Genomic DNA, 17,809 nt, shown 5'->3' on the forward strand with positions numbered 1-17,809 from the left:
TCTATTAATGAGATTATCTTTCAGATATTTTAATGAGAGATTGCATATCGTTTTCAAGCCGTGCCGACCAACAGATGCCTTTTGAGTTACTTTAAGATATATATATGTATGTTGCATCACATAATCTTGCTGCAGTTTCTATATAATTTATTAGGAAAGTTTTATAAAGACACCTAGAAGTGGCCTAGGTAGAAATGGCCTGCCTAGCTCTATAAATGGTAAGCAGATTGACCCCTGCATTTTTAAATGATTTGAACAAGACGTTTTTATACATGAATGGAAGGGAATTCCATTTATAATATTACTTAGTAGACCTGTGTTCTTGATAGTTACAAAATGTATTTAATAAATTATACATTGCCTAATTTTCTCCTTTGCACATGACTGCTCTCGTTTGCAAGTAGGGATTTAAATCTATTTTTAGAAGTGTGGTTTCTTCAAGTTGAAAGACTTATTGAAGGCTGAAAATAGACAAAAGAAAAAAAAAAGAAAAACAGGTGTATTTAACAATGAGGATAAAAGGTGCATTCTCCATTCAATATTTTAGTTGAAATACTGCTGACTTTACATTATTATTACCGTATATACTCGAGTATAAGCCGACCCGAATATAAGCCGAGGCCCCTAATTTTACCCAAAAAAACTGGGAAAACGTATTGACTCGAGTATAAGCCTAGGGTGGGAAATGCAGCAGCTACTGGTAAATTTCTACATGAAATTAGATCATAAAAAAATATATATTAATTGAATATTTATTTACAGTGTGTATATAACGAATGCAGTGTGTGTGCGTATGAGTGCAGCGTGTGCGTATGAGTGCAGAGTGTGTGTGTGTATGAGTGCTGTGTGTGTGTGTGTTGCAGAGCCTTGGTGGGGGGTGGGCAATTTTATCATTTTTTTTAATTATTTTATTTTTTTCATATTATTATTTCTTATTATTTTTAATTTAATTTAATTTAATTTAATTTAATTATTATTATTATTATATTTTTTTTCGTCCCCCCTCCCTGCTTGATATATGGCAGGGAGGGGGGCTCCCTTTCCCTGGTGGTCCAGTGGCATTGGCAGTTCAGTGGGGGGGAGGGGGCTGTCAGAGCTGTAACGTACCTCTCCTGCAGCTCCTGTCAGCTCTCTCCTCCTCCGCGCCGTCCGGTCAGCTCTTCTGTCAGCTCCCACTGTAAGCTCGCGAGATTTACACTGGGAGCTGACCGAGGTGCTGAACGGATGGCGCGGAGGAGGAGGGAGCTAACAGGAGCTGCAGGAGAGGTAAGTTACAGCTCTGACAGCCCCCACAGCCCCTGTCTTTATTATGGCAATGCAAATTGCCATAATACAGACTATTGACTCGAGTATAAGCCGAGTTGGGTTTTTTCAGCACAAAAAATGTGCTGAAAAACTCTGCTTATACTCGAGTATATACGGTATATTATTATGTACAATGGGTGGACTAACAGACATGCAATTGTAATCAGACAGCTGGACGTACAGGATCAGAGAGGTGGAGGGCCCTGCTCAATGAGCTTACATTCTAGAGGGAGTGGGGTATAGTGACACAAAGGGTAAAAGTAGGGGTACGAAGTAGGTTTATAAGAGGTCTTAGTAGGTAATTTTTGACAGTTGCAGGAGACGGGTCATGGGTAGTGGGGGATAAAAACCTGCTAACAGTTTAACCCCTTAACGCCGTTACGGCGTTCTATGCCGTCGCAGCCTTAAAGGACTTTAAAGCCGTTGGGGCGGCATAGAACGCCGTAACGGCTTGCAGCTCCTGGAGGTCCGGCGTACTCACCTCCGCCGCGATCCTCTTCTGGGGGGCTGCCTGACAGCCCAGGCAGCCCCCCTCCGGCAAATGAGGCCCCCGGGGGCCATGTGATCGCTCTCAAAGAGCGATCACATGGCCCCCTATAGCTGGCTATGGATCTGCCAGCAGGGGGACTGTCTAAAATATTAGACAGTCCCCCTGCTGGTAGGTAGTGTAAAAAAAAAAAAAAAAAAAAATGAACATGTTATAAAATAAATTAAATGCCTTTTTATATATATAATATATGTATATATAATATATATGTAACGTCATACGTAATGTATTTTAATACTAATATAAGTATATATATTAATATTAAAATACACTTAGAATGACGTTACATATATATAATATGTATATATATTATATATATATATATATATATATAATAGATCTACATATATATATTATATATATATATATATAATACGTATAATTACAATAATTAAATAAATAAAATATTGAAACAAAATGTAAAATAAATTATATATTCATATGTAATTTCATTCTAACTGTATTTTGTTATTAATATATATATATATATATATATATATATATATATATATATATATATATATATATATATATATTGGAAACAGAATACACTTAGAATGACATTCTATATATAACTATCTATATATATAAAATACAAATAACCGCAAATATATATATATATATATATATATATATATATAGATAAATACATATAATTATATAAAAGATTACATTAGTATACACGTAGAATTTAAATACCTATAAATGCATATATATTAAAATTCTACGTGTATATTTAAGTAATTTTTTAACATAATTGTCATTTGATTAATTAAAATTTGATTGACATGCCTGACAACACAGGGAGAAAGTGCAGAGAATTTAATTCACAAACACTATATTTGACCCTGTAACTCTCCAAGACACCCTAAAACCTGTACATAGGGGGTACTGTTTTACTCGAGAGACTTCGCTGAACTCAAATATTGGTGTTTAAAACTGGTAAATTGTATTACAATGATGATATTTTAAGTAAAAGTGAAGTTTTTTGCATTTTTTTTTTACAAACAAACTGCACTTTTGTGGACTATATTATTGTTGTAATATGTTTTACTGTATTAAAACACTAATATTTGTGTTTAGTGAAATCTCCCAAGAATAACAGTACCCCCCATGTACAGGTTTTATGTGTTTTGGAAAGTTAGAGAGTCACATATAAGGCTTGCATTTCATTTTTTTGACATTGAAATTTGCCAGATTAGTTATGTTGCCTTTGAGACCGTATGGTAGCCCAGGAATAAGAATTACCCCCATGATGGCATACCATTTGCAAAAGTCGACAACCCAAGGTATTGCAAATTGGGTATGTCCAGTAATTTTTAGTAGCCACTTAGTCACAAACACTGGCCAAATATTAGTTTTTTGCTTTTTTCACACAAAAACAAATATGAACGCTACCTTTGGCCAGTGTTTGTGACTAAGTGGCTACTAAAAAAGACTAAACATACCCCACGTTCAATACCTTGGGTTGTCTACTTTTTCAAATGGTATGCCATTATGGGGGTAATTCTCATTCCTGGGCTACCACACCGTCTCAAAGGTAACATTACTAATCTGGCAAATTTCAATTTGAAAATGGAACGTTCTATATTTGACCCTGTAACTTTCCAAAACTCCATAAAACCTGTTAATGGGGGGTACTGTTGTACTCGTGTGACATCGCTGATTACAAATATGTGCATTTTTTTGCAGTAAAACCTACAGTATTATGACATTTACAGCTAACAGCATGAATAGTTAATGGTAAATTAAAGCCCTGTTTCTCCTGAACAAAATGATATATATGTGTGGGTGCATTTAATATGAAAGAGGTGAATTACGGTTGAACAGACATATAGCGCAAATTCCAGTTTTTGTTTACGTTTTGTTTTGATCAGAACGTGTACTATTGACTCCGTCCTGAAGGGGTTAATTGATATGCTTTCTTGAAGTGAGTTTTTAAAGATTTTTTTGAGTGAGTGGAGACTGGGTGATGCGTGTATTTGATATGTCACCCTTTATTGCGTAATGTGGGCAATCTACAATAAACGCAGTATTCAGCATTTACCCAACAAGTGTATTTTTGTATATGTATTGAAAAATAAACATGCAGTCTTGAACTTCTAGACTTTTACATTAGATAGCAATACCGTGTGTGGTACTGTGCTGCACCAATCACTCCTTCCATCCACCACATACACTGAGATACTGACCTTCATTTGAATCATTAACTACCAGATATGCTTGGTCAGAATGGACTCACTGGAACATCATTAAAGTTACTGGGTATTTTCATAATATAGCATTGGAAATACAACTAGCTTTTGAACTGCTTGACCTGTAATTGTACTCTAAGGATGGGATGTTCGTTAATGGATATGATAGGGCTTGAATAATGGACTCCAGGACCTTGGTTGCTTACTAAAAAAAATGTTTCATCTGGGTTTAGTTCATGTTTTTTGTTTGTGCATGGTTTGTATGGAAAAACACAGAATACACAAAACACTGGCATAAAGAAAATTAAACCTTTTGATGATACACCAAGCATTCAAGTGCACTCCATCGCCAGTTCAGAATTAACCCCTTCAGGACCGGCCTGTTTTTGCGATGTTTGTACGTTAAGGACCAGAGCAGTTTTAACACTTTTGTGGTGTTTGTGTTTAGCTGTAATTTTCCGCTCTCTCATTTACGGTTCCCATACAAGTTATATATTGTTTTTTTCAGGACAAAAGGGGCTTTCTTTACATACCATTATTTGTATTATGTCCAATATTGTATTTAAAAAAAATAATAAAATATGGTGAAAAATTTTAAAAAAAAACATGTTTTTGGACTTTTACTTGAAAAATCTTTTACTTATCTACAAAAGCTAATGAAAAAAACAGCTAAATAGATTCAAAATTTTGTCCCGAGTTTAAAAACACCCAGTGTTTACATGCTTTATTGCTTTTTTTTGCAAGTTATAGGCCTATAAATACAAGTAGGAAATTGCTGTTTCAATATATATATATTTTAAATGTATCAATAGTGACCTTGTAACACCGTTATCTGTCATAAATCCCCGAAACACACCTAACATGTACATATTTTTTTTAAAGTAGACAACCCAGGGTATTCAAAATTGGGTATGTCCCGTTTTTTTTAGTAGCCACTTAGTCACAAACACTGGCCAAAGTTAGCATTTATATTTGTTTGTGTGTTAAAAATGCAAGAAACGCTAACTTTGGCCGGTGTTTGTGACTAAGTGGCTACTAAAAAAGGCTGAACATACCCCATTTGCAATACCTTGGGTTGTCTTCTTTTGCAAATGGTATGCCATCATGGGGCTAATTCTCATTCCTTGGCTACCATACGCTCTCAAAGGCAACCTAACCAATCCGACAAATTTCAATAAAAAAAAAAAGTAAAATCAAGCCTTATATTTGACCCTGTAACTTTCACAAACACTATAAAACCTCTACATGTGGGGTACTGTTATACTCAGGAGACTTCGCTGAACACAAATATTAGTGTATCAGAACAGTAAAATGTATCACAGCAATAATATCCTCAGTGAAAGTGCTGTTTGTGTGTGAAAAATGCAAAAAAATTCACTTTCACTGACAATATCATCGCTGTGATATGTTTTACTGTTTTGAAACACTAATATTTGTGTTCAGCGAAGTCTCCCGAGTAAAACAGTACCCCCATGTACAGGTTTTAGGGTGTCATAGAAAGTTACAGGGTTAAACACAGTGCTAGCAAATTAAATTATCTGGACTTTCGGCCTGGGTTGGCAGGCAGGTCCCTCAAATTGCAATCATTAAAATTACTTAATTAGGTAAAAATATTACATAAATACACATGTAGAATTTTAATATATATACATATTTATATATTTGACGTCTACGTGTATATTTATGAAATTATTTATGTAATTATGTATATGGACATATGTATATTTCGTATTGTTTTTATTTATTTATTTATACATAGATATATATATCATTACATTCTAAGTATATTTTGATATAAATATATATATATATATATATCAAAATACTGTTAGAATAAAATTGCATATATAAATATTTTTTTATAATTATTAAAAATTATTTTTATTTTTTGTTATTTATTTTTATTAACATATTATTTGTATTTTATAATAATATATATATACCATATATATAGCAATTATATATATATTGTATATATTCGTGTGTAATTTAAATATAAGTGTATTTTTATATTAATATACGTATATATAAATATAAAAATACACTTAATATGACATTATATATATATATGATACATATACATATATTATATATAGATATAATACATGTATATATATCATATATATATACACATATTATTTATTTATTTTTACACTGATTTTACACTGGTTTTTTTTTTACTTTATTTTTTGGATTTTTTACTTGCAGGGAGACTGCCTGTCAGCACAGACAGTCCCCCTGCAGGCAGATACAAAGACCCCTATTGCGGTCATGTGATCGAGTGATCACATGGCCGTGGGGTCCTGATCTGTCGAGGGGGGACTGCCCGGGCAGACAGGCAGTCCCCCTGGACCGGGTGGAGCACTGATCGCCGCCGTGGGACCGACGGCGATCAGGTAAGTAGCCCCAGACCGTTATGACGGTTCAGGACCGTCAGCGGTCCAAACGCACGTTTTACCGCTGACGGTCCTGAACCGTCAGCGGTCCTGAAGGGGTTAAAGGAACACTATAGTCACCTAAATTACTTTAGCTAAATAAAGCAGTTTTAGTGTATAGATCAGGGGAAGGCACCCTTCGGCTCTGCAGATGTTTTGGACTACACCTCCCATGATGCTTTGCCAGCATTATGTGTGTAAGAGCATTATGGGGGATGGAGTCCACAACATCTGTAGAGCCGAAGGTTGCCTATCCCTGGTATAGATAATTCCCCTGCAATTTCACTGCTCAATTCACTGTCATTTAGGACACTTTGTTTCTGTTTATGCAGCCCTAGCCACACCTCCCCTGGCTATGAGTGACAGAGCCTGCATGAAAAAAAAAATGGTTTCACTTTCAAACAGATGTAATTTACCTTAAATAATTGTATCTCAATCTCTAAATTGAACTTTAATCACATACAGGAGGCTCTTGCAGGGCCTAGCAAGCTATTAACATAGCAGGGGATAAGAAAATCTCAATTAAACAGAACTTGCAATAAAGAAAGCCTAAATAGGGCTCTCTTTACAGGAAGTGTTTATGGAAGGCTGTGCAAGTCACATGCAGGGAGGTGTGACTAGGGTTCATAAACAAAGGGATTTAACTCCTAAATGGCAGAGGATTGAGCAGTGAGGCTGCAGGGGCATATTCTATACACCCAAACTGCTTTATTAAGCTAAAGTTGTCCAGGTGACTATAGTGTCCCTTTAACTCAAACTGGATTTCAAATTTAAGGTGAAAATATCTAAATAGAAAACAATTGTTTTCAAATTTGACTATTTTGGTATAAATTTTTTAATTCACTTTGAATTTTAAAATATAGGTGGAACAATATATTGATGTCCGTATTCTGTATGGCAGTAAATGTCCCGTGACTTTATTTCTCAGCCTATACTATTTCATGAACAGTCTCATACTGAGATGAAAGAGACTGCTATGTTTGCATGCTTTATGTTAGGCATATGGATGCACAGTGCTACTCATTAAGGAATTAACAGAGCTGAACATTTGATCTTCACAATGAATTCACAAATAAGCGTACAATGAAAAAATTATCCCATTACTGTTACAAAGGAAGTAGCAAAAAGATTTTTGGTTTTTTTTTTTTTGTTTCAGGCTTTGCCTCTTGGTGAAAAATGGTGCAATAAATCCATAGCAGCCATGTAAATAATATATGTAATTTAACAACCTAGTGAAAATCATTTTATCACAATGTGAAGTTGGTTTTAAAGTAAAACCATTACTTTCACGGTCACTACAAAAACTCTGCCAATGACCCTCCAGGGATATGCATATCCATTCACTGTGCTATATGAGTACTATTATGTTTGGCATTACTATTAAAGTGCCTTATTCACACATTGGTGCACCCACTTATGGCATTATTTATAATGTAAGCATAGCCAATAGTTAACCTTTTAATCAGCTGAGTTTTGCAAGAAAAATCTAAAAACATCCAATCGACAGTTCTCCTCTAATGTCATACTGGTGAATGGGCGGACAGGAAGATGAGCCTCGCCACCGCATTCATTATAGACTGCAATGGGGCGTGTTGGGAGCACGTAAGACCAGTGAGAAGTGGATTGCAGTAGTCAAGGTGAGAGAGGACAGTGGCATGGACCAGCACCTTAGCCGCATCTGGCGTTAAGTAGGGGCAGATGCGCGCAATGTTTTTGAGATGGAAGCGGCAGGATTTGGCGATAGACTAGACATGAGGGGTGAAGGAGAGGTCGGTGTCAAAGAGAACACCTGGGCAGCGAGCCTGTGTGGTGGAGCTGATGGTAGCACCATTAATGTAGAGGGAGACAGAAACGGGAGTAGCAACACTTGAGGGAGGAAAGACCAGAAGTTCTGTTTTGCTTAAGTATATGTGTGTGTGTATATATGTGTGTGTGTATTAACCCGTTAACGCCGTTACGGCGTTCCATGCCGTCCCCATTATAATGGGCTTTAAAGCCGTTGCGGCGGCATGGAACGCCGTAACGGCTTGCAGCCCCAGGAGGTAAGTTATACTCACCTCCGCCGCGATCCTCTTCTGGGGGGCTGCCTGACAGCCCAGGCAGCCCTCCCACGGCAAATGAGGCCCCCGGGGGCCATGTGATCGCTCTCAAAGAGCGATCACATGGCCCCCTATAGCTGGCTATGGATCTGCCTGCAGGGGGACTGTCTAAAATATCAGACAGTCCCCCTGCTGGTAAGAAAGTATAAAAAAAGAAATTAAACATGTTAAAAAATAAATTGAAAATATTTTTATATATATATAATATGTATATATATTATATATATAATATATATACATATTATATATATGTAACGTCATACAAAGTGTATTTTAATACTAATATAAGTACATATATTAGCATTAAAATACACTTAGAATGATGTTACATATATATAATATGTATATATATTATATATATAATAGATGTACATATATATATTATATATATATACGTATAATTAAAATAATAAATAAAATAATAAAATAAATAAATAAAATATTGAAACAAAATTTAATATAAATTATATATGCATATGTAATTTCATTCTAACTGTATTTTGTTATTAATATATATATATTGGTAACAAAATACACTTAGAATGGCATTCTATATATATCTATCTATATATAAAATACAAATAACCGCAAATATATATATATAGATAAATACATATAATTACATAAAAAATTACATTAGTATACACGTAGAATTTAAATACATATATATGTATATATATTAAAATTCTACATGTATATTTAAATAATCTTTTAACATAATTATGTGATTTGATTAATTAAAATTTGATTGACATGCCTGACAACACAGGGAGAAAGTGCAGAGAATTTAATTTGCAAGCACTATATTTGACCCTGTAATACTCCACGACACCATAAAACCTGTACATAGGGGGTACTGTTTTACTCGGGAGACTTCGCTGAACTCAAATATTAGTGTTTCAAACTGGTAAATTGTATTACAACGATGATATTTTAAGTAAAAGTGACGTTTTTTGCATTTTTTACAAACAAACGGCACTTTTATGGACTATATTATTGTTGTAATCTGTTTTACCGTTTTAAAACACTAATATTTGTGTTTAGTGAAGTCTCCCGAGAATAACAGTACCCCCCATGTACAGGTTTTATGGTGTTTTGGAAAGTTAGAGAGTCACATATAAGGCTTGCATTTCATTTTTTTCACATTGAAATTTGCTAGATTGGTTATGTTGCCTTTGAGAGCGTATGGTAGCCCAGGAATGAGAATTACCCCCATGATGGCATACCATTTGCAAAAGTAGACAACCCGAGGTATTGCAAGTGGGGTATGTCCAGTCTTTCTTAGTAGCCACTTAGTCACAAACACTGGCCAAATATTCGTTTTTTGCTTTTTTCACACAAAAACAAATATGAACGCTAACTTTGGCCAGTGTTTGTGACTAAGTGGCTACTAACAAAGACTAAACATACCCCACTTTCAATACCTTGGCTTGTCTACTTTTTCAAATGGTATGCCATTATGGGGGTAATTCTCATTCCTGGGCTACCACACCGTCTCAAAGGTAACATTACTAATCTGGCAAATTTCAATTTGAAAATGGAACGTTCTATATTTGACCCTGTAACTTTCCAAAACAACATAAAACCTGTTAATGGGGGGTACTGTTGTACTCGTGAGACATCGCTGATTACAAATATGTGCATTTTGTTGCAGTAAAACCTAACAGTATTATGACATTTACAGCTAAAATGTGAGGCGGAACTACACATTTTTAAAAAATAAATAAATTTCTCACAGTTTTTTTTATTTTATTCATAATAAATTATATTCCATATATGAATAGTTAATGGTAAATTAAAGCCCTGTTTCTCCTGAACAAAATGATATATAATAAGTGTGGGTGCATATAATATGAAAGAGGGGAACTACGGGTGAACAGACATATAGCGCAAATTCCAGTTTTTGTTTACGTTTTGTTTTGATCAGAACGTGCACTATTGACTCCGTCCTGAAGGGGTTAAGGGTATTTTTCTATACTATTCATTAAAGAAGATGTAAACACTTTTCTTGATATCATAAATTGATTTAATTAAGGGTTACATTTAAATGTTCACTGCTTCTAAAGACTGCTTCTAAAGCCCTTCGCTTCCAGCCTTTTCTTGAATTCTAAATGAACCTAGTAAAAGAAAGTCAGACTTCTCATACAAACCAATGTCTGGCAATACAGGTACAAATCAAACAAACAATGTATATAGATATAACATAAACACATATCCAGGATGTCTTCAAAATCTGTCATGGAAACTAGTTCTAGCAAAGCATTAAAACCAAACAACCCACATTTATTCTTTAAGTTAATGTATTTAGCACTAAACCCAAGCATAATCTTTGTAAAATGTAAAAGACAGAACCTTACAAGAAAGGAAAGCAAAAGGCATTATTGTACCCCATTTTACTACAGCAAACAATGGTAGTCTGGTAAAGTTCTGCAGGGCAATTACATTTCTCTTTGTCTAAAAATAAGTTTACACTGTCCAGGTATTGCTCTGAGGACTGCTACTATCTCAATCTAAATAGGTCATTGTAATTTGCATTTCAATGTTCTGTGATTCCTTGTTGACCTTGTCCTTCTTCCACCTTGCAAAATGCAATAAAGCATCAAAAGCATTTCTTATTGTGCTTCTGATGAGTGTTAAAGGTATATTAAGCATTTCTATAAAGGATAAGAAAGAGTCCGTTGTTTCTTTCCTAAGTGCCTAATTAATGAATTATTTGCCATCTTTTCACAGATAGCGAAAAAAGAGCCACAGGTAGAAGTTAAAGCCAGTCCAAAAAAAGCCCCGGAACTGACCGTGGATCTGTTAGGTCTCGGTAAGTAATAAATAATGACCACACTCCATTGTTATATTCTAAAATGACTACAATGAAAGCTCTGCAGAAGAGAACATTATGCCTTTATCTTCCATATGCCAAAAGATACTGTTAGCTGTGCTTGGAAATGGCATGATTAAGTCTGCTGAGGGCCCTCTATAAAAGAAAATGTTTAATAAGGGGCCCTGTATCTGTCAGCAGTGCCGTCTCCACCAAAATACCAGTAATGAGCTCCTCGGGGAGTAAAAGCTATCAAAGTGATCTTCAAAGACTTGCTAGATAATGACATTTCAACATTTAAATTTAAAGGCTTTTTCCCCTTTTTTTTTTTTTTTTAAATGTAAAGAGTAAGATGCTAGGGTGATTTTTTTATTGTACTTCCGTACAATACATGTATTCACTGCATCTATAGAAAAATTGTGATCACGTTCTTTTGACTCAGCCATTTCTCTGAGTGATGTTATCTGTTATGCCGGCGTGTCTATTGCTTTCCAAACCCTTTTGATGACAGAAAGAATAGTTAGGGATTTCTCATTGTAAATTAGCTTTTCTTTTGTTCTCTTAGATGGCATATGACAATAATCTGAGTGTTTTATAAGCAATGTGAGGTGACTTTGACTCAAGAAGCTGACTGTACCATAGTAAAGATGAAAACATGTCAGGTCTTTAAGATCCTGAAGTTATTGTTGTTTTTATCACAGCTTTTGATTGTGGGATGGACTTTGTCATGAGCTATACTTTGTGACATTAAGACATCAGCAGTAGATATTGTAGGACACTTTTTCCCAAGCCACTACTTGGCTACTTTTCTTTCTTGTGAGAAAATGATTTGTATTTCTGCTAGCCTTCCTCTTTAAAGTATTTATTATGTACAGGTTTCCATAGTTATTTATAAGCATTGAATAACTATAACCAAGGTTATGAGCTGCCTTAACTTTCATAAAGTCTGCTGTATTGGCATTTCACAGAGCTCTTAAAGCGGCACTGTCACCTTCTGGGGGACAGAATTTGCAAAGATCACCCATGTGGACATAGTACCAGGGGGTGTCTTCCTCGTCCGGTCCTCTTCAGCTCCTGGCACTTAATGCACGAGAGTACAGCATTAAGGTCATGGAGGATCCGGCAAGACCACAGGATCCTCCATAGACAGAGCCAATTCTCACTGCAGCCTTCACTGGTGATGGCTGGGGGGTTTGACACTTCTAATCGGCAGTAGCATGCTCAGTGTCTAGAAGTGTCAGGCGTAGGAAATATACAGAGGCAAAGTAGCCATACTTTGTCTCAGTAGATCTCTTGACTGGGTTGGCGTAATTCCAGTTAAATTTCAACAGTCAAAATTAGTATTTCAGAAAGCTTCTATCTTTATGAAATACTCATTTTTGGGGGTGGGGGAATTGACAGTGCCGCTTTAATAGTCTAATCCAGTGGTTCCTAAACTTTTTAGGTTCAAGGCACCGTTAATATTTCAATATTTTTCCAAGTCAAAACTATTTTTTAGGTTGTATATATGCATAGCGTAGTGTCATATACTGGGCCCTTGTTCTTCAGAAATGCTTGCCGTTGAAGCGCAGATCCAGAGCCTAATCACCGGTAGATTATTTAAAGAAACAATCCAAGCACAATAACCACTACAGCACGTTGTAGTGGTTATGGTGCCCATAGTGCCCTCCCAGAGTGAGTAGTCAAACTGTTTAAGAACAGTTTGACAACTTACCTTAGATCTGCTGGGATAGGGGCTATATTAGGGGATAGGGGCAGTAGTGTGCGCGGGGGTGCAGTGTGTGTGTGTGTGTGTGTGTATAGAGTTATTGTGTCTCTGCTGGGCTAAGAGGGCAAATTCATAAATATATAAAAAAAAATGAAGTTATTAAAAATAATTTCATATTCCCTCTCCTCCTTTGTATGGGAGGGGGGACATTACAAGGCAATCCCTGGTGGGTCCGGTAGGGAAGCCGTAGTGGTGAAAGCGAACTTTAGTCTGCAGCTCAAACTAGAGTTCACTCTCACGAGATCCGGAGTGTTGCCGCAGTTAACATGAGCTTGCGAGAGGAAAACATGGCGGAGCTGCAGGTTAGAGCTCCCTCTGGTCCTCTCTCCCTCCCCTTCCGGCTGCCAGCATTCCACTGCTAGCGGACCGGTGACGGAGATCTCTGATCTCCCCTCTGGTCCTGCCTAGCCGGCAGAGGAGAGTGAGGCCCCGTTCCCAGTGCTATGATCGTATTATCATAGCACCAGGGAAATATCTTGCAGCGCCCCTGTGTTTGCCCGTCGTGCAGAGTTTCTGTTGGGGAATTTCTGTATGATTCTGCAAAAAACAAAAAAATAAATTTTTATTTATTTATTTTTTCATCTTTACATCATTTCAGAAATATTTTGATCAGATTTTCAGCTTGCCTACTTTAGCCTAAAGTTTGCAATTTAGATTGTAAATCACAACAGTTTGGTATTTTAGTAAATAAACCCTCTGTGTGTATGTCCATGTATATATATTGTCTGTGATGCAGAAAGGGCTGTGACGCAGACAGCCTACTATTAGGTCAATTGAATCAATGCATCTCTATGAGGAAAATACAGCGACCCCATGCAGAGCGTGTGGACGCTGAAATGCAGAGCTGCCTACTGTGCAGCCCTGAGCCAGGAAGCCCCTCCAGTGGCCATCTAAGGAGTGGCCACTTGGAGGTGTTCCAACGGGCAATGTAAACTGACTGAAAAACAGTGTTTGTATGAAAATGCCTGTAGGCCATGATTATACTCACCAGAAAAACTACATTAAGCTGTAGTTGTTCTGGTGATTATAGTGTCCTTTTAAGTAAAGGAACCTTCGCTGGTCCTCTCTGCTAATACTTGGGTACCGTTACCGTATACACTAACATTTTTTTTTTTCTGTATGTACATTTTTCATTATTTTCATTGATAAATCAGTTTGCCTATTATATATTGATTTGGTTCTACATTTATCAGTTGGCAGGTATTCTAAACACAAATCTAAATATAGCAGATAGATCGTATTGTGCAGCTCCTGTTAATTTTATTAGGATTTTATTGAGACATTGACGCACATTAAATATATCTCGTGGTTTTCTAAACCTGCTGCTTTATGAATTCACTGTTACTTCTGAGGTTGTGCTTTACAAAATCACAGTAGAGCACAGTATTATTTTAATACTAAGAAGACTTTTCTTTTTCCCTTATCTATTGCCTTATAATAAGTTAATGAGCCATATTTTGAAGCTGTGAAATTCCCTGCTATTATTCATTATGCATTTAAAAAGCTTCTAATACCCATTCTCCAACAGAACTCGCTTTGCATATGGAAGAATGTAGTTTTTGGTAACTTTTTTTTCCCTGGATGTCTTATGTGATTTTTAATATATTTTTAAAGGAACACTCCAGTGCCCAAATACAAAATAAATAAAAATCACTGTTTTGTAGATATACCCCAAAATGAAAACTCTCCCCCCCGCCCTCCCATAGTCATCTCCCCCCCGCCCTCCCATAGTCATCTCCCCCCCGCCCTCCCATAGTCATCTCCCCCCGCCCTCCCATAGTCATCTCCCCCCCGCCCTCCCATAGTCATCTCCCCCCCGCCCTCCCATAGTCATCTCCCCCCCGCCCTCCCATAGTCATCTCCCCCCCGCCCTCCCATAGTCATCTCCCCCCCGCCCTCCCATAGTCATCTCCCCCCCGCCCTCCCATAGTCATCTCCCCCCCGCCCTCCCATAGTCATCTCCCCCCCGCCCTCCCATAGTCATCTCCCCCCCGCCCTCCCATAGTCATCTCCCCCCCGCCCTCCCATAGTCATCTCCCCCCCGCCCTCCCATAGTCATCTCCCCCCCGCCCTCCCATAGTCATCTCCCCCCTGCCCTCCCATAGTCATCTCCCCCCCGCCCTCCCATAGTCATCTCCCCCCGCCCTCCCATAGTCATCTCCCCCCCGCCCTCCCATAGTCATCTCCCCCCCGCCCTCCCATAGTCATCTCCCCCCCGCCCTCCCATAGTCATCTCTCCCCCGCCCTCCCATAGTCATCTCTCCCCCGCCCTCCCATAGTCATCTCCCCCCCGCCCTCCCATAGTCATCTCCCCCCCGCCCTCCCATAGTCTTCTCCACCTCCCTCCCATAGTCTTCTCCCCTTCCCTCCATAGTCTTCTCCCCTTCCCTCCCATAGTCTTCTCCCCTTCCCTCCCATAGTCTTCTCTCTCCCATATTCTTCTCCCCCCCCCCCATAGTGTTCTCTCCTGTCCCATACTGTCCCCCTCCCCTCGTCCCATTATTACTTACCTGTCTTGTAGCGTGGGCTGGCCTTACAGCGCGCACCGCGCTACTGGAACTTCAATTTCAGGTTCCGGTTTCCGGCGGGACTGAAAGGAAGTGTGCACACTGAGTGCGCACTTCCTTTCAGTCCCGCCGGAAACCGGAGCCTGAAATTGAAGTTCCAGTAGCGCGGTGCGCCCTGTGCTGCCGGCCAACACTACAAGACAGGTAAGTAAAGCTTCACATTCGCTCCATAAGACGCACAGACATTTTCCCTCACTTTTGAGGGGGGAAAAGTGCACCTTATGGAGCGAAAAATCCGGTAATTATGCATTTTTTCATTGGGTGAAAAATGCAAAAACAGCTTGCAAAACTGCAGACCTTTGTCTGCTAAGAGTCAGAAAGCCTTTGCAATATGACTTAATTTGTCATCAGGTATTCTTAGTATTAATGGTAGTATTATATTACATCAGTCAATTGTGAATGTCCCACAATATATGTCCCACAATATATGCAAGCAAATTACCATTATCAACAATTCCAAGGTCTCCCAGAACTTACCGGTATGTCTCTTTAATTGTAGATACAAAGGGACAAATAGTATTTCTAATTGCAGATTATCTTATTTATTATCATATTTATATTTCTAAAACCCCCTTGTTGTTCAGTCCTGTCTTTCTGTTATGTGCTATGGTAAATTTACGTCCTGTGCTTTTTAAAGGGATCCTATAGGGTTAATAGGGCCCCCTCCCACGGGGCTGAAGGGGTTAATCCCTGAAGGGGTTAATGTCTCTCTGCGCTGGGTCAGGCTCCTCCCCCGCCCGCATCAGCCGGCGGGGGTGACCTACTGCACATGCGCGGCAGTGGCCGCACGCTCATTAGTCCTTAGGGGGGGACGGGGGGGGAAGGGGTTAAAGGCTTACCTTTCTCCCTTGGCGCTGGGGACTCTCCTCCCTCGCGCGCGCATTCAGTCAGTCCTTAGAAAAGCATTCTCAATGCTTTCCTATGGACGCTGACGTCTTTTTTTAAAATGTATTTATTTATTTGAAAAAAGGGCAAGCGGCACAATTTAGGCAAACAGCACATCTAGCTAAAATATATATTCTATATCTGCACGGCACTGGGAGGAAGTGACAGTCTGTCTCTTCCTCCCAGTCTGCCAACATTACAGGGGCCCGGTCGCGGTCTTAAAGGACTGTGGCACTCGACCGGGTACCTGTTGAGCAGTAATGTTTCCCCGGTGCTGTAATCATAGCATTGGGAAACATTCCGCTGCATCCCTGTTTGGGAACCGCTGCCTTAACCAATACAGCTTGCTACAGGTGCCAAGAGTGCCCAGGTAGAACTCTGGGTACCACGGATTCCGCCTCCGCTACTAATGCCTATTGCTCCTTAACAGGAACTTCTGTTAGCTCTTCTGAGCCAAGTTCTGCTTAGGATTAGTAGTGGAGGGCAGGGAGCAGCCCAATGTATACACTCAGATAAGAAGTCAAAATGTTTAAAGAAATCAACAAAATAAATGATTTTTTTCTTTTTCTTTCTAAAAATATTAATAAAAACAGTCCTATGTATACACAGTATCTCACAAAAGTTAGTACACCCATCCTGTTTTTGTAAATATTTTATTATATCTTTTCATGTGACAACACTGAAGAAATGACACTCTGCTACAATGTAAAGTAGTAAGTGTACAGCTTGTATAATAGTGTACATTTGCTGTCCCCTTAAAATAACTCAACACACAGCCATTAATGTCTAAACCATTGGCAAGAAAAGTGAGTACACCCCTAAGTGGAAATATACAAATTGGGCCCAATTAGCCATTTTCCCTCCTCGGTGTTATGTGAACCATTCGTGTTACAAGGTCTCAGGTGTGAATGGGGAGCAGGTGTGTTAAATTTGGTGTTATCGCTCTCACACTCTCTCCCACTGGTCACTGAAAGTTCAACATGGCACCTCATGGCAAAGAACTCTCTGAGGATCTGAAAAAAAAAGAATTGTTGCTCTACATAAAGATGGCCTAGGCTGTAAGAAGATTCCCAAGACCCTGAAACTGAACTGCAGCATGGTTGGCAAGACTATACAGCGGTTTCACAGGACAGATTCCTCTCAGAAAAGGCCTTGCCATGGTCGACCAAAGAAGTGGAGTGCATGTGCTCAGGGTC

The 17,809-nt window shown here is 38.3% G+C and overlaps 1 protein-coding gene across 2 annotated transcripts in view; it reads left to right on the forward strand.

Annotated features, from left to right (window-relative positions):
• Positions 1-17,809, forward strand: part of SMAP1 (small ArfGAP 1) — a 319,946-nt gene that overhangs the window by 225,954 nt on the left and 76,183 nt on the right. For both annotated transcript variants that reach the window (XM_063442978.1, XM_063442979.1), the window contains one exon: positions 11,312-11,393. In XM_063442978.1, the coding sequence (XP_063299048.1) occupies positions 11,312-11,393 (82 nt within the window). The remainder of the gene's footprint in view (positions 1-11,311; positions 11,394-17,809) is intronic.

The sequence above is a fragment of the Pelobates fuscus genome, chromosome 2 (genome assembly GCF_036172605.1).
Source record: "Pelobates fuscus isolate aPelFus1 chromosome 2, aPelFus1.pri, whole genome shotgun sequence".
In the NCBI taxonomy this organism is placed as follows: Eukaryota; Metazoa; Chordata; class Amphibia; order Anura; family Pelobatidae; genus Pelobates; species Pelobates fuscus.